A 24,269-nucleotide genomic window follows, 5' to 3' on the forward strand; every position below is an offset into this window, starting at 1 on the left:
GGAATTTGAGGAAGGTGAAATTGTATGTAGTTTTTCTTGTTGTATTATATGGTTATCCCCATCACTTCAGAAACCAATAAAAAGATAATAAAAAGATTAAACCAAATACAGCCTGCTGGCCAGACCAGTGATGTTCCCCACAATAAACTAACAATTAAGTTATATCAACAATATATTCTTTGGGCTCTAGATAAGTTGTTATTGTGATTTTATTTGTATTACTTATTTAAATATCAGCTACAGCCATTTAGAAATAATAATAGTAACACAAACTTGTAAATCAATAGAACCATTACTTTATTGCTACATACCTCTGCACTCTAGCCATGATTAAGAGAAAAAAAAAATATATATATATATACAGATATTTCTTATGTTCTTAACTTGACCTCTGACCTACTATATGAATGCGCTGGTGTGCGTTGAGATCAGATGCAACTGAAAAGTTCTTCCCACAATGGACACAGCAGTACAGTCTCTATCCTGTGTGAATACACTGGTGTGCATTGAGACTACTTGTCCAAGAGAAGCCCTTCCCACACTGGACACAGCAGTACGGTTTCTCCCCTGTGTGAATGCGCTGGTGTGCGTTGAGACTACTTGCCTGAGAGAAGCCCTTCCCACACTGGACACAACAGTATGGTCTCTCTCCTGTGTGAACACGCTGGTGTGTCTTTAGGTTTGATGCACTAGAGAAGCCCTTCCCACACTGGGCACAGCAGTATGGTTTCTCTCCTGTGTGGACGCGCTGGTGTTTCATCAGACTAGTTTCATCCGAGAAGCCCTTCCCACACTGGGCACAGCAATGCGGTCTCTCTCCTGAGTGAGTGCGCTGGTGTTTGTTGAGGTATTCTGCCCGAAAGAAGCCCTTCCCACACTGGGCACAGCAGTACGTTCTCTCTCCTGTGTGAATGCGCTCGTGTGTTTTGAGGCTTGATGCATAAGTGAAGCCCTTCCCACACTGGGCACAGCAGAATGGTCTCTCTCCTGTGTGAATGTGCTGGTGTTTCATCAGACTAGTTTCATCAGAGAAGCCCTTCCCACACTGGGCACAGCAATACGGTCTCTCTCCTGTGTGAATGCGCTGGTGTTTGTTGAGAGTACTCGTCTGAGAGAAGCCCTTCCCACACTGGACACAGCAGTACGGTCTCTCTCCTGTGTGAGTGCGCTGGTGTGTCTTTAGGTTTGATGCATTAGTGAAGCCTTTCCCACACTGGGCACAGCTGTACGGTCTCTCTCCTGTGTGAATGCGCTGGTGTGTCTTTAGGTTTGATGCATAAAAGAAGCTCTTCCCACACTGGGCACAGCAATATGGTCTCTCGCCACTCACTGCACTTTCACTCCCCCCACTGAGCCCCGTCTTCAAGGCAGCAGACTCTGGGTCACACTGTTCAACTACAGGGAGCTCAGGTCCCAGGTCACACTGTCCAGATACAGGGAGCTCAGGCCCCAGGTCACACTGTCCAGCTACAGGGAGCTCAGGCCACAGGTCCCAGGCGCTGTCTGTAATATTGTCAATTTTGAGATGACTGAGTGCGTCTCTGAAGGGAGTCTGTGTTCTCGGCTCCACTGTGTAAACACACTCCAGTGTGTCGTCCTCTGTTTTGATGTGATCAGACAGCAGATTGGGCCCACACTGTGTTCTGGGCGAGCCCGGCTCAGCACCAGCTGCACTGGGTCCACACTCAGATCCAAGAGACTGGGTCCTGCAGAGATCCGCAGTGTGGGTGCAGTCCACATCAGGGTCGCTCTTTATGACCTTTGGCATGACCTTTGACCCTGTGGTGACAGATGCCAGTGCCCCGAGTCCCTGTGTCGACCCCTCAGTGTGTGGCTCTGCCATGTGGTCAGACTCCTGTCCCCTCAGCTCCTCCTCACTCTGTCTGCTCCTGGGCTGCTCACTCTGGGTGTCTTCAGTAGCTGTGGGCTCTGTGTCCTGCCTCAGACTGGAGCCACACTTCTGCTCCCAGTGCTGCTGCTCAGTGGGAGCCCTTTCCCCAGAGTCAAGGAGAGCGCTGGCCTCTACAGCTCCTGGGGGAGAGACGACACAGGAGAGCAGCACTGAGAACAGCAGCTCTGAAAACTCACACAGTTCATGCGATTCCTACACCAGTCATTATATCAGAACATCATTCAGATGTGCTAATAAAGTGTCCAGTCAGCATATAAACTGGGAGCATGTATGAAGTCAGACAGTGAGAGGACAGCCTGGTGCTCGTATATGAAAAGACACATTATGGAGAAGGCTAAAGCTACAGTGATGGGCAGATTCTGCCAGGCCTCCGACTGCCAGGGGCCCCACGACCACACTGTAAAGAATTTGTGGTGCAGCGAAATAAATTATAATGAGAAACTCAAGCATCCAATGTTTAGGCGTTCACTGGAATATCAACAAGGTAGCTGTTAAAAAGCAAAAGCAATGGATCGATGGAGCAGGTACAAGTGAAAACAAAAAGAGGAGAATGAGGTGAGAGGCAGCTCTTCTCCAAAGTGTACTGCGTACACCGTTTATTTAAGGGGGTCGCTAGCTGTTCGTCCGATGAGGCACCTGTTGCTAGTGCCGGCTCTAGTGACTGCTGACGTTAAGAACGCACTCATTTTCACAAATAAAAAATTAACTAGGGACACGTAGGCCATGTGTCAGAAGCGCCTCAGTGTGCTTTCGTTGATGGCTGAGAGCTGGAAATCAAGAAAAAGTACGATCTAAGATGTAAGGTAAGATGCACATGTATTTAAGTTGCCACGCTGTTATGCTCGCTGCTGGTTTGTACTGTATGATTTAATTACATTTTTGGGTGAGACTGGCTTGAGAAGAATAACACAAATGGATCTTATGAAATGGTTAGTCCAGTATTGAATCCTAATACTAGGTGATACTATAGTGATACTAGCCTTAGTTAAGAAAGTGATTATGTCATGAGTTTAGTTGTTCTTGTGATCATCACTCTGCATCCTGGAGGTTGTTGCAGGGTATGAAACAAACTAAAAAGTAATTCATGTGTTTGAAAAAACACAGGCATTGTACAGCATTACAGGTGTTTTCTTACAAGTGTAGAAACGCGTCCTGTGTGGACTGTACGAGCTGTCAGGTATGCAGGCTAAATATATAGAAAATAGTTTATTGAAATACAAAGCTACAGTGAATACAAATACAAATACAAATTTTTGCTTTTTTATTCCAATATTTACGTTTAGACTAGTTTCATTCCCGTATTGTATGCCATTTTTTAGCTTTTTCTTATTCTAGGCAATATAGTTATTTATGTTTTGACTGCAGTGTGCGTTTAAACAAAAAGTGCTTTGATGTTATTTATAGCAATATGATTGTTTTATGATCATATTTCAATATAATACTCCATTTGTGCTATGTAAATGTTGAAGTTTTATATGATAGTTTGCCTTTAATGATCATATCACAGCTATCGGTTACAATGACCAGCTTTGCTTGTATGTAATTCGAAATGTCGGCGCTTCTAGTGTTAAAATCCAGAAATGTGCTTTTAGTTTGGAGATCGACGATTCTTGCATTATGTAGGTTTGTAGTGAAGAGGAAGGTTAAAATCAGGATTAGATATTGTGTAGCAGTTCAAATGTCCCGGCTGAGGAATTCTTATGTTTGTATGCATGTATGTAAGTATGTTCGTTAGATCACAAAAATAATATCGAGCGCTGGTTGATGTGCTGCAGTGGTAAGAGTTTGATGATCTATATTTCTTCTGCGGACAAATCTGTGCTGGGCCGGTGGTGACAGGGAGGCCCGCGGCCTGAAATCTGAAGTCTGAAATCCTGAAATAGTGGAAAGTTTACCCATTCACTTATCGTGAAGGTCTTTTTCCCCAACATAAATAATGATCAAAATTCCACTCGCCATGAGGACTAGTGAGAGTGATCATTTAGGTAGTCCCTCCAAAAATTCACTCGCCTTGGGTTGGCGTACTAGCATTAATTTCTGACCCTGTTGTTGTGTTGTTCAGGTGCATTGTCACCTCTGCAGTTTTTCAGTGCTAATTAAGTCTACAGGGCTGGTCTTTTTGCATTGGCTGCTGTAGCCTATAGGCCAGGGTTGAACAATTAGAATTTAAACAGGGCCATTGACTCAAATTTTCTGCCCACAAAGGTCCAAACCATTAAAATGTCTAACTTTGATTCAGGGGCATACGTAGTTCTTGTATATGTATACATTTCAATAACATTTCAACAAAATGTATTGCACATTTTCAATGCAGACACATTAAACATGAGGTTAAAAAATAAAAATAAAAGCTCCTTTTTATGTATTTCAACATGCCCTCAAAAGTGTAACTTATTTACTAAGTATTGCAATATGAATAATTTGTAAAACAGTTTCATAAATCTCATGTATAGTTTCAGTTTCATTCAACATTGTTTCACTAATTTTCTGTAGATTGTTTTAATGTGATCTGAGCTTGCTTGTCATTTGCTTCCTGATATCCGGTCAACATCCTCAGCAAACATTTACTGTTTTTCTACATTTTAATTGCTATTGTGAATTCTGAAAGAAGATTTAATTCACTTTTCAGTAAAAATGCACCTCTATACCTTAGTAATCGGTAATCTTCAGTTTCACCACAGCGCTCAGTAGTGTGTGCGCTGCGCCACTGTGGATTCAGAAGCTTCCAGCAGAAAAGACACCATAACGGTGTTAAATAAATAAATAAACCAAATAAAAATATTCATTTTTTTTTTTTTTTAATGGTAATTCGAAAACATATTCAACCAATGGTTTGAAAATGTATGGTGCATATGTGGCGATACAAGATATTTGTGTAAAAGGTAATATCGGCCGATAATAATCAGTGCTCCAATATATCTGTCGGGCCCTAATAATTTTAATCAGGAAACTAAATTATAAATCGCTACAGCAAATGGGTGTTCTGCTCACAAATGATATTGTAAAGTACCTCTTATAAGAAAAGCATCGCTTGCAAATGAAACAGAAAACCTTTCCTTTGTCTTCAATGTCTGAAGCTAGACTATTTTCCCTTTAGCGGCTTCTCCAGTTTGTGCATGGATACTGGGCCCTATTCATCAAAGTGTCGCTATTTAGAGCGGTTTAAGTTCTTACTCCTTTTCCTGAAATTAGGAGCGATTCTTCAAACTTCCAGTTGGAAATAGCAAAAGCCATGCATATAATTAAAATAAGGACAACCTACGGACTGCCTATGAGATGCACAATCCAGAGACAAAAGGGAGCAAAGTCGATCCACAAATTGTGGATGAAGGCAAAAAAACAAAACACAAAAAAACACACTAAACCAATGGTGAAGCATAAATAGATTCCAGGGTACAACAACACATATATACTACTGGTCAAATGTTTTAGAACACCTCAATCTTTCCAGTTTGTATTGAAATGTATACACAGTTTAATGTTTAATACCAAATGTTTGGTCTCCCATGAAATCTGAGACTCTCAGCACTCTAACGACGTGAAATATGTTTTTTTATACCCCCCCCCCTCCCCCCGAATTCACGCCCCTCATTGACATTCTGTGAGGGGGGGGGGATACTTGGTCTGAGGAGCAATACAAAATCTCAGAAAGTATTGACAATTATGACATATTCTGGAACCAGACTGATCAAAACAAGACCATCCAAGTTTTGGTAGAAGCAACACACACCCGTAGAGAGCTCAACATGTCAAGATGGAAAACTCTGTTTAGTGTACTAATACACAACGATTTTACATACTTGGATCTGAACTTCTCTGTGTTTGATAGAACATCAAATCATATACACCGATCAGCCATAACATTATGAGCACTGACAGGTGAAGTGAATATCACTGATTATCTCGTTATCATGGCACCTGTCAGTGGGTGGAATATATTAGGCAGCAAGTTAACATTTTGTCCTCAAAATTGATGTATTAGAAGCAGGAAAAATGGGCAGCGTAAGGATCTGAACGACTTTGACAAGGGCCAAATTGTAATGGCTAGATGACTGGGTCAGAACATCTCCAAAACTGCAGCTCTTGTGGGGTGTTCCCAGTCTGCAGCAGTCAGTACCTATCAAAAGTGGTCCAAGGAAGGAAAAGCGGTGAACTGGCAACAGGGTCATGGGCAGCCAAGCCTCATTGATGCATGTGGGGAGCGAAGGCTGGCCCGTGTGGTCCGATCCAACAGACGAGCTACTGTAGCTCAAATTGCTGAAAAAGTGAATGCTGGTTCTGATAGAAAGGTGTCAGAACACACAGTGCATCGCAGTTTGTTGTGTATGGAGCTGCATAGCCACAGACCAGTCAGGGTGCCCATGCTGACCCCTGTCCACTGCCGAAAGCGCCTACAATGGGCATGTGAGCATCAGAACTGGACCACGGCGCAATGGAAGAAGGTGGCCTGGTCTGATGAATCACAAGTTCAAGGTGTTGACTTGGCTTCCAAATTCCCCAGATCTCAATCCAATCGAGAATCTGTGGGATGTGCTGGACACAAGTCCGATCCATGGAGGCCCCACCTCGCAACTTACAGGACTTAAAGGATCTGCTGCTAATGTCTTGGTGCCAGATACCACAGCACACCTTGAGAGGTCTAGTGGAGTCCATGCCTCCACAGGTCAGGGCTGTTTTGGCAGCAAAAGGGGGACCTACACAATATTAGGCAGGTGGTCATAATGTTATGGCTGATCGGTGTATACTGCATTAATCGTTAGGTTGTTCTGGTCAAAACAAGCCTATTTGCAAAGAAATCCGATCAAAACCAAATGATCTGTGATGGTCTGATTTTTTTACCACTTGCAGTTTACCGCTAACCTTTGTACCATTTCAGGTTATTCGCTGGACTTAAATTGCAATACAAACTGGAAAAATGGGGTACTGTATGTTTTTTGCAACAATCTGCAAGGTTAAATGCTGGTGGTCACTGAACCACAAAGATTATAGATTTACGTTATTACTATATCCATGTCTTTGAATAAGGTTTAAATGTTTAATTTAAATTGGATGTTATTTCAGCCCCGGTTTCCTGTTAAATTGTTGCAATATTTCATGAAGAAAACAAAACAAAACAGTGGAATAACAAACATTTGTTTTCCCAACTCGAGAGTACAGGGGCAGGTTGCAGTAAAAAGGTCTTAATTTAAGTTTTAGCCTTAGTCTAAATCCTGTTAAATTGGACTTGTGCAAGACCTCGCTGTAAGACCGTTGCCCCCGCGGGTCTTATGTTAGCCCTGGCTTACCTGATGTTGCTAAGCAGCAAAGTCTGGTCTTATTATTTTTGTTAAGAACAGAAAAATAAAAATGGCTGCTTGTAAAGTAAAAAATACACATTTCACTAAAGATGGAAAACTTGCAATAGTTGAGCAACTAATAAGAAAACGGGTAAATTTGGGGAAAATACTGACAAAAATGAAGCCTGGAATGAAATAAAACGCAAATGCCATCAACCCCGCCGTAGTGCGCACTGTAAATGTATTTTTAAATTCGTTTTTAAAAGCACTTCGTTTTACTTCACTGTTTATTTTATGTTTAAATACAGTACAATCAATATTAGAAAGTGTAAACTATGTTTTTACGAGTTCAACAAGTGGTTTGTATACACACAACTCGCTGACATCTACGTTTAATAAGCCACTGAGGGGCGACACGTCCTGCTTTTGCTCAGTACATTTCTAACCCTCTAGTTACCGTGACAGCTATTGCAAACCTACACTATTAAACATATATAAATGCATCACATAATATGCGTATTGTTTTGAAGTGGTGTTTAATACAAATACTAATTTTAACGTATGCCTATTTGTATAGTTACCATTATTCATATATATTGCTTATTTTACAGCTGTTTTACCGACTACATAACAGAACATTTACTTATTTAATTGCAGATTCTGAAGATGTTGGCCGCATTCAAATTAAAAAAAGAAAATCTAGGTTAAAAGAAAGGACCTTTTTGTTGATTTGTTGGAACTACAGAAGGGAAATATTGTGTTGTAAAGGGGAAAAACATGATCTAGAAATCAAATGTTAAATTTAAAAATGGCAGGATTTGAGTTAAAAGGGGAAGGAGAAAAGTATTATTGTATTTTATTAAGAGTTGGTTGTTAATACAGTGGTCATTCTTTATAAAAGATTTGAATTTATATTGTAATAGTTCACCTAAAGTATTAAGGGTTTTGTCTGTCCTTAAATAGCCTATCTTGATTAAATGCCCTTTCATATAAAAAAAATCTAAATTACCTGGCATATGTGCTGCCATGTTGGTTTCATGTCAGTTTCTACAGCAAGAGATACCTTTTTCCCCATTTAATCCTGGTGAAGGGTAGGCTTAAAAAACGACTTAAATTTAGTACCAAAATGATTTTTTTGTGCAACAGGCCTATTTATTTTGGGCTTAAATGTAGGTCTAAGACCTACAAATTGGTCTTAAAAGCATTTAAGACCTTTTGTGCAACCGGCCCCAGGTGTATACAGTAGTGGTCTTAACAAGTATGCACACACTATTTTCCAAAAGTAATGTATTGTATGAAGTGTAAGTTGTTCTCTGTTCAACTATACATGACAGTAACATGTCTTTAAGTGTGTTGAACATTATTTTCCCAACATTGTTGCAAATAGAGCAGAGATGGACAACTGGTGGCTCTTTATTCCACCACATGTGGCTCTCTTGAAGAGGCATAACAGAGCATACTGGGCCACGTTCTGGTACCATAGATACAGTTCTGTACAGCATTTGCAATTGTACTGTATTATTGCACTTTGTATTGCTCGCCATGGACAAGGGTGTCTGCTAAGAAATAAAAAATAATAAAAAAATTACTGCATTCGTACAGATTATACACAGAATTACACAAATCTGTGTAACAGAACGTCACCCTTATCAGTGTCCTTTCTTTATCTAATGCAGTTATGCTAAAACCACGCCCGGTTTCTACTAGGGCTGTGTGCTAGCCTAATCAACACGCCTCATTGGATAGACTCGGGAGTGAGCCTGAGACTCTCAGCACCGGGACTTGATCAGGTATTTTACTACAGTTCCCGGGGTGCGTGGTTAACCCCTCCGCTCTGGCAGAGTTACAATTCAATCATATATGAATGATGATGTGGATGTGAGACTGTTCGCCTATGTCAAGCCTTAGCTGAACAACAATCATGATGGTTTTACTTTTATTTAATCGGGGAATTAACAAGTCCCCACAAAAAAGTGTTTGAGATGTGAAGGGAAGGGAGAGTGTGTGGGAGAAGGTGGGAAAGAGGCGATTGCGGAGGGCGATCTTTAATGCACTGGATGATGTTTTACTTAATTGGGAGTCTGACTTTTCTTCCGATTAAGAAACTTATTGAGCTCCCCAAAATCATCTTAGTCCTTTTTAAGGTACTGGAGTTTTGTGCTGGGGAGCAATTTCTAGAACTGGACACATACACCCAAAATTGTTAACAATATTTGTCCATTTGGTTGATTAATAAGCCTTGTTAGAAATCAGCTTCACAGGAACCTTCTCATCTAGTTTGTGGCCAGAGGACCCCAAATGCAATTTAAGACAGAAATGTGTGGCACTGGGGACAATTTGGGTGTGCGATCACTGTTCCACAAATAGTTCCACAGGATAACACTGTGTTACTTTAGAAGGGGACCCTTTCTACTACCAAAGGCAGCAGGAATGGGTCTTGGGACTTTCTCTTAAATATTAGGAAGTAACCCTCGGCACACTAACAATGCAATGCAATACACTAAATTGCGGCATATGGGACACCAGTTCAGGTGTCTATTCCCAATTCCACAAAGTGCTCCCCAGCATAGCACTGTCCTACTTTAAAAGGGGACCCTTTCTTATGGAAGCCCATTTGCGCCTTTTTTTTTTTTTGGTCAATTTGCTATCTCGTTATTATGACTTACTCAAACAGGGACTGGGCATGCATGCTAAACCAGTGTTAGCAGTTCGTAGGTACTACTAAAAAGATGGGTACACACCATGTCTAGAGGGAGGCACAGATGATCAGCAAAGCAGAGGTTTGATTCATTTGCTCCACAGTTGTAACATAAACCTACACGTAAATTAAAGGCGCAACCTGTATAAAATTAGGGATGCACTGAAATTTTGGCCGCCGAAAATAGCATTTTTGTTTATTGGCCAAAAGAGAAAAAAGGCCAAAAATATATGCACTCTTGCATTCTCCGCTTGCTTAGTCCCGATTACAAGCTTTGCAAATACAGTTTGGATCGCCACCCAAACGACTGCAGCAAGATGCAGCCACTCGCTGGAACAGTACGTACTATACGTTGCAAAGTCTACTTGAACAAAAGCGGCAACTTTACGATCTGCCGGCAACTTTCAGTGCACATCAGTGTGCCTCTTCTCGCTCCATTCGAACAGATAACCAAGGAAATAAGCTCAGCTAATGCATCTGTTGCTGAAGTTATTCCCTTGATCGCCGCACTGAAGTGTCTGCTCAGAAAAGAGGCAGAAACAGACCATGGTGTAAAAACAGCTAAACAAAACTCTACTGGAGGCTGTTAACACATGCTTTCTAGACACTGAGTCCAACCCTCTGTACTGCATTGCAAAAGTACTAGATCCTTGATTTAAAAAACATTACTTTGATGCGGAGAAAAAGCAGCGTGCACTAGAAATGAGACAATCCCCTTGACTGCTGGCACATGAACACAGAGCGCTTTCCAGTGCTTGCGCGGATTGCATGCAGGTATTTATCTGCCCCAGCACCAGAGAGAGACTATTCAGTGCAGCATTTCATGTTCTTGATGAGAAGAGGAACCGTCTCTCCTGCCAGAAAGCAGAGCAACTGTTGTTCTTGAAGAGAAACCTGCCACTTTTATGTAAATAAAAAGCACCCCAATTTGCTATAGCAATTACATTAAAATTCGTGTAGCCCTGCAAAACTTTGTTCTTCACTTGAGGCTACATATATTGTTTATACTTTGCGTTTGGTTTTAGTTCTATTACTGCTGTTTTGCACAATCATTTTCAATTCAAGTGGAATATTTACATAAACAGAATAGAGGCCTCTGCCATTCTGTGTTTTGCCTGATTGTGTAGCATATTTAAACTTTTTGTATTTGCAAGATGCTAGCCTAGAGCTGCTAAGTTCATTACTTGACTGCTGCTTTGCATATCATAATAGTTTTCTAAAACTTTACATGATTTGGATAATTTGATTTTTTTTATTAAATTTGATTGTTACAGAACTAAATGAAGAATAATATATTTAATAGTTGTTTTAATATATTTTCTGTCCAATTTTGATGTGTTAATAAAAGTGTGATAATTTTATTGGTTTGTAGTTTTTCAATTCAGATTAATTAAATTCATGAAATTAATTAGTATAAGTATAATATTAATACAATTATACACATTATACATCTCTCATGTCACATTTCTGCCCGAGTTAGGAAAAACTCAAGACTCGACAACGAGACCAGGAGAGAAGACACCGTGGCCTATGTTCGTGTGGGTGAAATGTGATTGACACCACAGCCCACAAAACAACAGCTATCTGGGTGGAGCGTTTCAAAAAGCAATGTAACCTGCTGTGAACGTACCTCATCTTGGGGACTTTAATGTTGCTGTGTGTGCCGCTTTTCTGTTTGCTACTTAGGAGATGAAAGGAAACAATGGCTAAATATCTTCTTGTATCCTAACTTCACCATTTTATATGACCTTTCAAATACTTCCAGTACATTCGACAGATTTTCACATTTTCCATGTGTTCTCCATGACTCAAAAAACAGTTCAAGGTTTTCCAGGATGCGTGGGAACCCTGAGTTAGGCTATATACACACACATATATACGCACATTTTGTATTATTTATGCTGTTTTTATTAAATATTATTATGCTTAATATGCATTTGAGACTATAACTCCAACAATTCAGCCATATATGACTAATCAGGACAATTGTCTGCAGTGGCTGCAGGTGACTTAAAATAAGTTAAAAAAACGTCTACGTCAGCTAGCATAGTTGTTAAGCCCGGAGTTGTGGGATCGATTCCTAATGGGCAGATGTCATTTCTTATCTATGGATTTATTTCATTATTTTGAAAAAAGATATACATATAATTCCCTGTAGTTAAGCAAACGAGTATAAGGCAACTAATAAGGCTTTTACACAGATTCTGCTCATTAGAATTACAGTTCAGTGAACAAAGAGCATTGCTATCCAGCTACAGTGGATCATTCGTCCAATTCAGGCAAACGGGAACAAAATCAATAATAATTATATTATAATGGGGCATCCACACATGCACTGACGTTAGTAACAAAAATGTAACGAAAGAAAATTATATATATTTATTTTCAAAATATTAAAATGAAACAATAAATTAGCTCAATCAGGAGCAGGATCGACTGCTCCGGCTCGGAGGGTCTTGACCACTAACCCGCCTGCTGCCATGCAAGTGTCCTGTTCACGCATGCCCAGTCGCCTCACAGTACGTCATCATTATGAGATACTTAGTCATAATAACGAGATACTAAGTCGAAATTATGAGATAGTCGTAATTATGAGATACTAAGTCGTAATTATGATAGCAAATTGACCATAAAATAAAATGGGCGCATATTCATTTCTCATGGCGGAAATGGGCTTCCATACTTTCTAGTATCAATAGGACCAACTACAGTGAGGGAAAAAAGTATTTGATCCCCTGCTGATTTTGTACGTTTGCCGACTGACAAAGAAATGATCAGTCTATAATTTTAATGGTAGATGTATTTTAACAGTGAGAGACAGAATAACAACAAAAAAATCCAGAAAAACGCATTTCAAAAAAGTTATTAATTGATTTGCATGTTAATGAGGGAAAGAAGTATTTGACCCCTTCGACTTAGTACTTGGTGGCAAAACCCTTGTTGGCAATCACAGAGGTCAGACGTTTCTTGTAGTTGGCCACCAGGTTTGCACACATCTCAGGAGGGATTTTGTCCCACTCCTCTTTGCAGATCCTCTCCAAGTCATTAAGGTTTCGAGGCTGACGTTTGGCAACTCGAACCTTCAGCTCCCTCCACAGATTTTCTATGGGATTAAGGTCTGGAGACTGGCTAGGCCACTCCAGGACCTTAATGTGCTTCTTCTTGAGCCACTCCTTTGTTGCCTTGGCTGTGTGTTCTGGGTCATTGTCATGCTGGAATACCCATCCACAACCCATTTTCAATGCCCTGGCTGAGGGAAGGAGGTTCTCACCCAAGATTTGACGGTACATGGCCCCGTCCATCGTCCCTTTGATGCAGTGCAGTTGTCCTGTCCCTTTAGCACAAAAACAACCCCAAAGCATAATGTTTCCACCTCCATGTTTGACGGTGGGGATGGTGTTCTTGGGGTCATTCCTCCTCCTCCAAACACAGTGAGTTGTGTTGATGCCAAAGAGCTCGATTTTGGTCTCATCTGACAACAACACTTTCACCCAGTTCTCCTCTGAATCATTCAGATGTTCATTGGCAAACTTCAGACGGGCCTGTACATGTGCTTTCTTGAGCAGGGGGACCTTGCGGGCGCTGCAGGATTTCAGTCCTTCACGGCGTAGTGTGTTACCAATTGTTTTCTTGGTGAGTATGGTCCCAGCTGCCTTGAGATCATTAACAAGATCCTCCCGTGTAGTTCTGGGCCGATTCCTCACCGTTCTCATGATCATTGAAACTCCACGAGGTGAGATCTTGCATGGAGCCCCAGACCGAGGGAGACTGACAGTTATTTTGTGTTTCTTCCATTTGCAAATAATCGCACCAACTGTTGTCATCTTCTCACCAAGCTGCTTGGTGATGGTCTTGTAGCCCATTCCAGCCTTGTGTAGGTCTACAATCTTGTCCCTGACATCCTTGGACAGCTCTTTGGTCTTGGCCATGGTGGAGAGTTTGGAATCTGATTGATTGATTGCTTCTGTGGACAGGTGTCTTTTATACAGGTAGCGAGCTGAGATTAGGAGCTCTCCCTTTAAGAGAGTCTCAGCTCGTTACCTGTATAAAAGACACCTGGGAGCCAGAAATCTTGCTGATTGATAGGGGATCAAATACTTATTTCCCTCATTAACATGCAAATCAATTTATAACTTTTTTGAAATGCGTTTTTCTGGATTTTGTTGTTGTTATTCTGTCTCTCACTGTTAAAATACACCTACCATTAAAATTATAGACTGATCATTTCTTTGTCAGTGGGCAAACATACAAAATCAGCAGGGGATCAAATACTTTTTTCCCTCACTGTATGTTTGCGACTTGCGTTTAAACATAAAGCAAAGCCTTGTAAAGTGACTCTCTCATCAACGGACCAACAATAGGGGCACCAGTTTGGGGGTCTGTTCCCAGTTCCAGAAATAGTTCCCAGCATTAAACTATTGTAGCATTATTGTACTTAGTGCCACTATTACTTTTACAAAGTTATTATTAAAGTTCATTACTAACCGGCTGACTTTCTTTCTAGTCCCCTCTGTGTGACGGGATCTGCAGCACCGACTGCTTACAAATGTACTTACAGCGACACCAGTTATAAACCCACAGCAGCCAGTACTGACGGACGGGTCGGTTACACAGATACACTCTCACTCACACACACTCACATACATACATACATACATACATACATACATACATACACACACACACACACACACACACACACAGATATACTCACACGTGTGTCTTCATCACATGTGCAGTCAGCCGCAGTTCAGCCTCTCGATACCAGAACCAGACTCGTGTCCTCTGAGCCCGGCGATTGTGAACACACACACGTGTATATATATATATATATATAATACACACTCACACGGTGTGTATTCAACACATGTGCAGACACACACACACACGCTGTGCTACACACTCTGCTGTCCCTCCGCAATCCTACCGGCTCATAAGGTTCCTACCAGAACTATATTAACTGCAATAGTCATGTTATTGTGTGTGATTGCAGGTGATGTTTGTGTTGCTGCAGTATGTGCGCTGATATGATAGGAAGTGTGTTCACATGGAGCGACACGCAGACTGCAGGCATTGCGCACGAATCAGCGGACAGTCTGCGCACTCGTGCTCTAAATGGTCCTATTCCGCGCAGATCCGCGCAGCGCTGACAGAGTGGTGCATTCTGGGCATTGTAGTTTTCTGTAGCAAGTCTGCTTAGACATGTAGCCGCAGATATGGGTAAAAAGCGGCGAGATTAAAGAGTTAAAAACAGACTACAAGTGCCGAGGGTCACTGAGGGACTTCATCAAAGTCTGTTCTGAATCGTTGTAGGACATTAAGTATGAGCGGCACGACCAGTCCCTCTAGTTCCTCTTGAATGGCGGCCGAGCGCTGCGTGTAACTGCAGACTCCCTGCTAAGCAAGTCTCTTTCATGCGCCATGTGTTTGTGATATTGGTTGTGGTGTGAAATCATATACAGTGAACGTGTCGGGATTAGTGAATTTGGGGAGGGGGTGGCCATGCACGGCAGTCACGCATGCGTGGGGTTTGTAGGGCGAGCGCAGGGGTTTGTGCGGAGCTGCACACTACGCATGCGCGGGTTTGGATCTGTTGGCATCGAAGTGCATTTCAGGGTTGCCAGTTTGGGGGGAAATGGGGGAAAACGTGGTGGGGAGGGGGATATGAAACAGGGGGCTAAAGTAATGCAGCACCCACACACACAGACCTCACCTCATCTGCACCCAATACCTTCATTTTATCAATTTTGGGGGGTAAATATGTGATGTTTAGGACCAGAGTTGGGGCTGTTTGTTTTCCCCTATGAAAATACACATTGGCGTCAGAAGTGAAGGTGGACTTCCACATCTTTTGGGGGGGTAGAGAAAAAGCTGTACATTTACAATATGTAATAATGTATTGTATATTAGCATATATAATTTCTTTGTACATTTTAAATATCTTACAAAGGATCAAAATTAAGTTCTGGGCTCCACACTTCAAGAAAGATATCGCTGCTCTAGAGGCAGTTCAGAGGAGAGCAACCAGACTTATTCCAGGTCTGAAGGGAATGTCCTACTGAGAGACTGAGGACCTGAACCTTTTCACCCTGGAACAGAGGAGACTACGTGGGGACTTGATCCAAGTCTTCAAAATCATGAAGGGCATCGACCACATCAAACCAGAGGAGCTTTTCCAGATCAGCAGGGACACTCGCACCCGGGGACACAAATGGAAATTGGACTTCAAGGCATTCAAAATGGAAAACAAGAGACACTTCTTTACACAGAGAGTTGTCACAATCTGAACAAACTCCCCAGTGATGTGGTAGAAGCTGAAAGTTTGGGAACATTTAAAAATAGTCTGGCTAGGATCCTTGGATCACTCAGATATTAATGAACACCAAACGAGCACGATGGGTCGAATGGCCTCCTCTCATTTGTAAACTTTCTTATGTTCTTATGTTCTTATGATGTCAACAGTAGCAGACTACATTAGACCACGCCCTCATTGCATTGTATGACTACCGAGGACACCTCGTCTTTCTCTGCATTTCCACACCACACACTGTGGGAGGATCAAACCAAGGGCCCATTATTGTATTCATTTGTGTTATTTGTGGACTGAGATATTTACGTTTTTATTCTGAACAAAAGGTACACCTGGGGTGGGGTTTGTATTTTATTTTCTTTGTAAATGAAGTGGTGATTGTGAATACTGTGACAGTCTGTGCAGAGTTACAATGATCAAGTCTACAACTGTGTGTGAACTGACATGGTCAGAGATGTGTTTGTCATTTATTACTGTGTCTGGAACCAACGGACAAGAGCTTTAATGACAAGGACACCAGTCTGGAGTTTGTGATTCTGTTATCAGAAATCCTTCAGATCTGAAACACAGCAGTGGCATCAGAGCCAGAGTGAATATCTGTGGGTTTGACACTGAGAGAAGGGCAGGGATGCCACACTGCAATACACACTCCCACCACACAGTAACACTGCAACACAATATAAATCACTCATTTAGGAGGAATAGAAAGATCAGCAACTCTGTGTCAGTGTGATTGTCACAGTATTCAATTGGACAGATATTTGTACAGTTAAAAATGGCACCTTCTAAGACACACGTTCAATATGAACCTCTCTCTCTCTCAATACAGTGTCAGAGCTGCTCCCATGAGTGATGACTTTAAAGTGACAAGTCAGACTGAAGGTTTAAATATTTATTTCAAGACTAATTCTCTGTGTGATATAAACATATAAAACAATATCCAGCCCTTTAATACAGTACAGTGGGCTCTCCTGTATCAGGCACTGTTTAGATCTGTACAGGTCACACTGATATAAAGCAGATATTTACAGCTCAGTCCATATGATATAAACACACAGAACAATACACAGCACTTTCCGCTCCTCCAGCGCTCTGATCTTCTCCTCTCACTGCCGGAGCTCCGCCTCCATCCTGCGGAGGCAGTTGTGCACTTCCTTCTGCTGCTTCTCCCTCAGCCCTTCCTCTTCCCTCTGTTTCCTCTCCTCTCTGTCCCTCAGGATCTGCTCTTGCCTCTGTCTGATCCGGGACTCTGCCACCTGGTACATCTGGCTGCTGTAGTGGCTGCCATTGTTTGTTGCCACCACCTCCTGGATTTTAGCCAGGAGCTGTGTGACCTGAGTGTCGTCACCCCTGTTCTTGTTGTCCAGAGCGTGGTACCTGTTCCCGCACTTCTCCACCAGCCACCGGAGCTCCTCTCCTCCTCTCTCAATGTGCTGCTCAATGGTTGTGTCTCCCAGTCTGTCCCCCCAGTGAACAGCACTATAGTGTGTCTCCAGACTCTCTCACTGAGGAGCTCCAGGTGTTCCTGCACTGATCTCCTCTCTCTCTCTGTGAATGAGTAACTCAGCACAGGAATGGCCAGGAGGAGAGCATGGGGTCCCAGGGGGCACAGAGACACACTGCGCACAATCTCCTGTTTAACACACTCTGGAGTCTCCTGTACAGAAACACTCCACCTCCAGCCTGGTGTGTCGACCACAGTGACCTGCCTCCTGGCCACTTCACCCTGGCTCTTCTCACTCTGCTCAGTCACTCCAGTCTGAAACGCCTCTCTGCCCAGGATGGTGTTTCCTGATGAACTCTTCCCAGACCCTCTCCTCCCCAGCAGCACAATCCTCAGCTCTGAGAGACACTGTGTCTCAGGGGAAGCAGTCTGTCTCCCCCCTGTCAGAGAGAAACAACACAGTTTATATCCCTCTTCAGTCCCACTGCCTCTCCCTCCATCCCTCCCTCTCCCACACTCGTCCCCTCCCTCTCTCCCTTCTTCTCTCTCATCTTTTGTCCTTCATTCTTTATTTGTGCTTTATTATCATTATCATTTATTTGTCATGAATGTGAACACAATGTATGTCTACTGTATAGATTTTATTATCGCTTTCTCTCTCCCTCCCTCTTCCAAATTTATCCCTCTTCTCTCCCTCTATTCCCACCCATATCCTCCCCCAACTCCGTCTCCCTCTTTCTCTCCCTCCCTCCTTCTGTGCTCCCTCTCTCTCCCTCTCCTTCCCCCTCTCTTCATCCTTCATCCTGCCTGTTACAGTACAAACTCCCTCCCCCTCTCTCTCTGCCTCTTCCTTTCCCAAATCTCCTTCCCTCCTCTCCTCCACCTTCCCTCTAACTTACTACCCCATGTCTAACTACCCCTCTCTCCTTCCATCTTTCCTTCCCTCCCTCCTTCTCTCCTACTCTGTCTCTTTCTTCTTCTCATGATTTTTTTTCTAATTCTCCTTTCATCTCCCCACTTTCTCTCTATCCTCCCTCTCTATCCCACTCAAGCTCTCTGTCTCCGCTTCTCTCCCCTTCACAGAAAACAGTGATAATAATAATAATGACTGTCTCTCTCTGATGACATCACACTAATAACAGAGTCTCAGTCACAACAGGCACGAACACGACTACTGCTAATAATGAATAATGACACTGTCTCTCTGCCCACTCTCGCCGCTCTGCCCTATATCCCGCTCTCTCTCTCCTCTTCTTTGCTTCTCCCTCTCTCTCTCCCTCCCTACAGTCACTCCAGTCAGACAGTTTGCCCATCAGCTGTGTCTCAGTCCCTCTAATAACTCTCTCAGTGGGACTCTGAGCTCCTGCACAGCGGACACTTTAACTTGGGGACGGGAGGACAGAGGGACAGTCTCTCCTGAGGGACACAGAGGACAGAAACACAGAGCAGCGACTCACCACCAAGGGAGGAGGACCATCTGCTCGCCATCTCTCTCTCTCTCTCAGATCAGCTGTTGAAGGACTTCCATTCCTCCAATATGAAAAGTTACTCTCTCTTCTCTGCCTCTTTTCTGTTCTATTCCCCCCCCCTCTCTCTCTCTCTCTCTCTCTCTCTCTCTCAGCATGAGCAGCAGCGCAGTCCTCCCTCACAGCAGCACTTTCTCTTTCTCTCTCAGCTCTTCCTTCCTGATGTGTCTCTCCTCCTCTCCAGTGTCTTTTGGAGAGATGGGCGCTGGAGCCCCTGCAGGCCTGGAGTGTCACTGCACTCTGTGCTCTTCACAAAAGCAGTTCTCTTCATCAGGGCTAAGGGTCTGAACCAGCGTCAGTGTCTTGAGGAGATGAATTCAGAGTTTGAAGATGTGCCGTACCACACAGCCGTGGGACAGTTCTGAATAGATGATATGATTTGCGTGAGGAAATACATCATTTCAAGGCAAAGACATCAAACTACTCCAGGATGAAAGGTGATTGTGTGAGCTGGCTTTTTTGTGTGACATAACAGGCCATCTCAACACACTTAACCTAGAATTGCAGGGACGCAATCATGTGATCACCGACATGTATGACTCTGTAAAATCCTTCCCAACGTTGATGGGCGAATCAAATACAACAAGACAATTTGGGTCACTTTCCATCCAGCCTGCAATGGCAAACAAGCTCACCAGCACTGCTTACCCAAGTGCACACAAACTGAGCATACTTCGCTCTGAGTTTGCAAGAACGCTCAGAAACGTAATTATCAACTTTTTGGCAATCCGTTTGCAGTTGATGTGGACAGCGCACCACTGGACATTCAAATGGAACTGATAGAACTGCAGTGTAACAGCGCTCTGAAGACCAAGTACGATTCAGTCGTGGCTGGACAGTTTCCGGCTTTGCTCCCAGAAACTATGCCACTGCTCTGCCTACAGTCCACCCGTGTGCTGTGTGAACAGCTGTTCTCCATGATGAAGATAAACAGAACATCTCACAGATCACGACTTATGGACAAACACCTTCACTCAGTTCTCAGAGTTGCAGCAGCTCAGGAGTTGACAAACTCACATCAAATAAAAGAAGCCAGGTGTCAAGTAGTAGCAAATAGACAAAATAAGCCTGAAAACCTGGCAGGTTTGGCAGTTCATTTAAAGTTGTTCATGATTGAGTTATGTTTGCTTTGAGTTATTTGATGCTTAAAGTCATGTTACCTATTATACGAATTTCATATTTGTATGAAGCAATGCCTAGTTTGAGTCACAGCAGCATCACATAAAAAATATACATATACAAACCCTATCTGGCCCACAGATTGGTCTATTTTTATTAATATGGTCCCTAAATTGAGTTTGACATGCCTGCTCTAGACTGTACTTATTTTACATCATTGAACCAATCTCAAATGCATCGTACACCACCCCACCCCAATACATCAAACCCAGATCTAGACATACAATTACACATCCCACAGATGCTCGATTGGATTGAGATCTGTGGAATTTGGAAGCCAAGTCAATACCTTGAACTCGTGATTCATCAGACCAGGCCACCTTCTTCCATTGCTCCGTGGTCCAGTTCTGATGCTCACGTGCCCATTGTAGGCGCTTTCAGCAGTGGACAGGGGTCAGCATGGGCACCCTGACTGGTCTGCGGCTACGCAGCCCCATACGCAACAACCTGCGATGCACTGTGTGTTCTGACACCTTTCTATCAGAACCAGCATTCACTTTTTCAGCAATTTGAGCTACAGTAGCTCGTCTGTTGGATCGGACCACACGGGCCAGCCTTCACTCCCTCGTGCATCAATGAGCCTTGGCCACCCATGACCCTGTCGCTGGTTCACCGCTTTTCCTTCCTTGGACCACTTTTGATAGGTACTGACCACTGCAGGCCGGGAACACCCCACAAGAGCTGCAGTTTTGGAGATGCTCTGACCCAGTCGTCTAGCCATCACAATTTGGCCCTTGTCAAAGTCGCTCAGATCCTTACGCTGCCCATTTTTCCTGCTTCTAACACATCAACTTTGAGGACAAAATGTTCACTTGCTGCCTAATATATCCCACCCACTGACAGGTGCCATGATAACGAGATTATCAGTGTTATTCACTTCACCTGTCAGTGCTCATAATGTTATGGCTGATCATTATATATATATATATATATATATATATATATATATATATATATATATATATACACATACATGCATACATATACATACATATATACATATATATTGTGAAGGATTAGGTTCCCTTGGGTCAATAATCTGCACATTTACACCACCAGATAGAGTTGTGGACCCCGGGGCGTGTCTTTATTGAGAAACAAAACAATAAACAAACAAAAACCTAGCCCGTCTCTGGGCCCTTAAATACACTTCAAAAATGAGAAACAACTGGCCAGGGACAGCTAGATCTGTTTAACCTGTAAAAGAATACAAAACTTTTATTTCCTCCACTGTGTTTGTCTTTGATCCTTGGTCTCTCCCCTTGGTCCCTCTACTCTTTTCATACATTTCAAAATAATTAAAACGACAGACGTGGTTGCTAAGCGGTCTCCACTGTACTAAAAAAGTCTAAACATAGATTTAGTCTTAATTTGATAGCTAATGCAAGTTAGTAAAAAGTGAACTTGGTTTTGGACAAACCCATGATCCAGGCATCAATGGACAAGTTTGTGAAATGACTTTTCCAGGCGGCACAGAGCCGACACACAAAACAGAGGTAGACTAATTTTTTTGTAGGCTACTTATTGGTATGCAGTTTTTATTATTGACTAAGATCAGAATATTTTACGATTACGTTTGTTTTCAAACTCTGCTACCATTGGCATTAGGCATTGATCATCTACAGTTTATTTTATTTGAAATGCATTGAAACCACCAGCAAGCTGTGGCTTAGAGCCTATTTGCACTACCGACGTATTTTGAAAGTCAATACAATTCAGGAAATAGCGAAGCTGTCTGTTTCATTACTTTATATTCTTGTAATAAATATATAAATGTTAATCAAATGGTAATCTGCATGAGAAATAAATAAAAAATTAAAAAAATCGGTTATTAACGATCATCTACTTATAGTGAACAATTTGACCCGGATGGACGTGATTGCTATAAGCGGACTACACTGTACACATATATATACAGTATATAGATACATATATATACATACATACAGTGAGGGAAAAAAGTATTTGATCCCCTGTTAATTTTGTACGTTTGCCCACTGACAAAGAAATTATCAGTCTATAATAACAACAAAAAAAATCCAGAAAAACGCATTTAAAAAAAGTTATGAATTTATTTGCATGTTAATGAGGGAAATATTTATTTGACCCCTTCGACTTTGTACTTGGTGGCAAGACGTCAGGTCAGACGTTTCTTGTAGTTGGCCACCAGGTTCCTTGCGGGCGCTGCAGGATTTCAGTCCTTCACATCGTAGTGTGTTACCAATTGTTTTCTTGGTGAGTATGGTCCCAGCTGCCTTGAGATCATTAACAAGATCCTCCCGTGTAGTTCTGGGCTGATTCCTCACCGTTCTCATGATCATTGAAACTCCACGAGGTGAGATCTTGCATGGAGCCCCAGACTGAGGGAGACTGACAGTTATTTTGTGTTTCTTCCATTTGCGAATAATCGCACCAACTGTTGTCACCTTCTCACCAAGCTGCTTGGCGATGGTCTTGTAGCCCATTCCAGCCTTGTGTAGGTCTACAATCTTGTCCCTGACATCCTTGGACAGCTCTTTGGTCTTGGCCATGGTGGAGAGTTTGGAATCTGATTGATTGATTGCTTCTGTGGACAGGTGTCTTTTATACAGGTAACGAGCTGAGAATTGGAGCACTCCCTTTAAGAGAGTCTCAGCTCGTTACCTGTATAAAAGACACCTGGGAGACAGATCAAATACTTATTTCCCTCATTAACATGCAAATCAATTTATAACTTTTTTGAAATGTGTTTTTCTGGATTTTTTTGCTGTTATTCTGTCTCTCACTGTTAAAATACACCTACCATTAAAAATATAGACTGATAATTTCTTTGTCAGTGGGCAAACGTACAAAATCAGCAGGGGATCAAATACTTTTTCCCCTCACTGTATCCACTTACATCACATTGAAACATCACATATCATTTCACATTTCAGTCATACAGCCAAACAGAACAATTCTCTCAATCCAGTAGTCACTCTGTTAAACTATTAATCTGTATGTATGTAACTATCCTCGATTTCCCAGGACATTACTGTCTGTTGACAATGTTGCTTGGTTTGTAGTAGTACACTTGTATTTAGTTACAAGGCAGCTCTCTTATCTCTCTCTCAGTCTTTTGTTCTCATTCCTCTCATCCTTCTCAGGCTGCTTGTCCGGGGGAGCTGAGCTCACAGACACTTTCACTGCCCCCCCCCCTTTCCTTCCTGGGGGGTGAATTCCTTCCTAATTAATAGGGTATTTCTGTTAGTGAAAGGACTATTTCCATACAGTTTCATGACTTTAGGCTTTAAACTATATCTCATTCATTTATTTATATAACTTCCGTATTTTCCCTCATATTCCATTCAATCACCATCAAAACTCTTGTGCTGAAAGTGGCAGCACATGTCTTTCACTCATATCAAACTCACTTTTTTAATCTTCCCAAACCTTATTAACTCTTAAACCCCGCGTCAGCTTCCTCAAACCTTCATCAACATCACTCAGACCCTCTTCAAACATCGCTCTGTATACTAACAGCTGTTCTTTCTCCTTTTCCTAATTTCTTACTAGACAATTCAAGTTATATTTCATCCATTTGTATTATTACTATTTATACACATATTTCACTCCATTATTTGATTTAATGAACTAAGATATTTACCTAACAGTGCTGTTATACCCTTGAACAAGGTATTTCACTTGCTCCAGTAAAATACCCAGCTGAGTACAAATGTAATTCGCCTTGGATAAGAGTGTCTGCTAAATGACAAATAATGTAATGTAAATAATGAAAACAATTTATTTATATACACTCACCTAAAGGATTATTAGGAACACCTGTTCAATTTCTCATTAATGCAATTATCTAACCAACCAATCACATGGCAGTTGCTTCAATGCATTTAGGGGTGTGGTCCTGGTCAAGACAATCTCCTGAACTCCAAACTGAATGTCTGAATG

General features: G+C 42.2%; 1 protein-coding gene and 1 pseudogene across 1 annotated transcript; both read right to left on the bottom strand.

Annotated features, from left to right (window-relative positions):
• Positions 1-280: 280 nt before the first annotated feature.
• Positions 281-14,990, bottom strand: LOC136768188 (zinc finger protein 135). The gene is made up of 2 exons (XM_066722263.1): positions 14,601-14,990; positions 281-2,031 (listed from the first exon to the last, which is right to left on the bottom strand). The coding sequence occupies exon 2, from the start codon at positions 1,841-1,843 to the stop codon at positions 479-481; it is 1,365 nt and encodes a 454-aa protein (XP_066578360.1). The 5' UTR covers positions 1,844-2,031; positions 14,601-14,990; the 3' UTR covers positions 281-478.
• A 2,083-nt stretch (positions 14,991-17,073) lies between these two features.
• Positions 17,074-19,320, bottom strand: LOC136768202 (GTPase IMAP family member 4-like; annotated as a pseudogene).
• Positions 19,321-24,269: the final 4,949 nt, after the last annotated feature.

This window comes from Amia ocellicauda, chromosome 14 (genome assembly GCF_036373705.1).
Source record: "Amia ocellicauda isolate fAmiCal2 chromosome 14, fAmiCal2.hap1, whole genome shotgun sequence".
NCBI classification, from domain to species: Eukaryota; Metazoa; Chordata; class Actinopteri; order Amiiformes; family Amiidae; genus Amia; species Amia ocellicauda.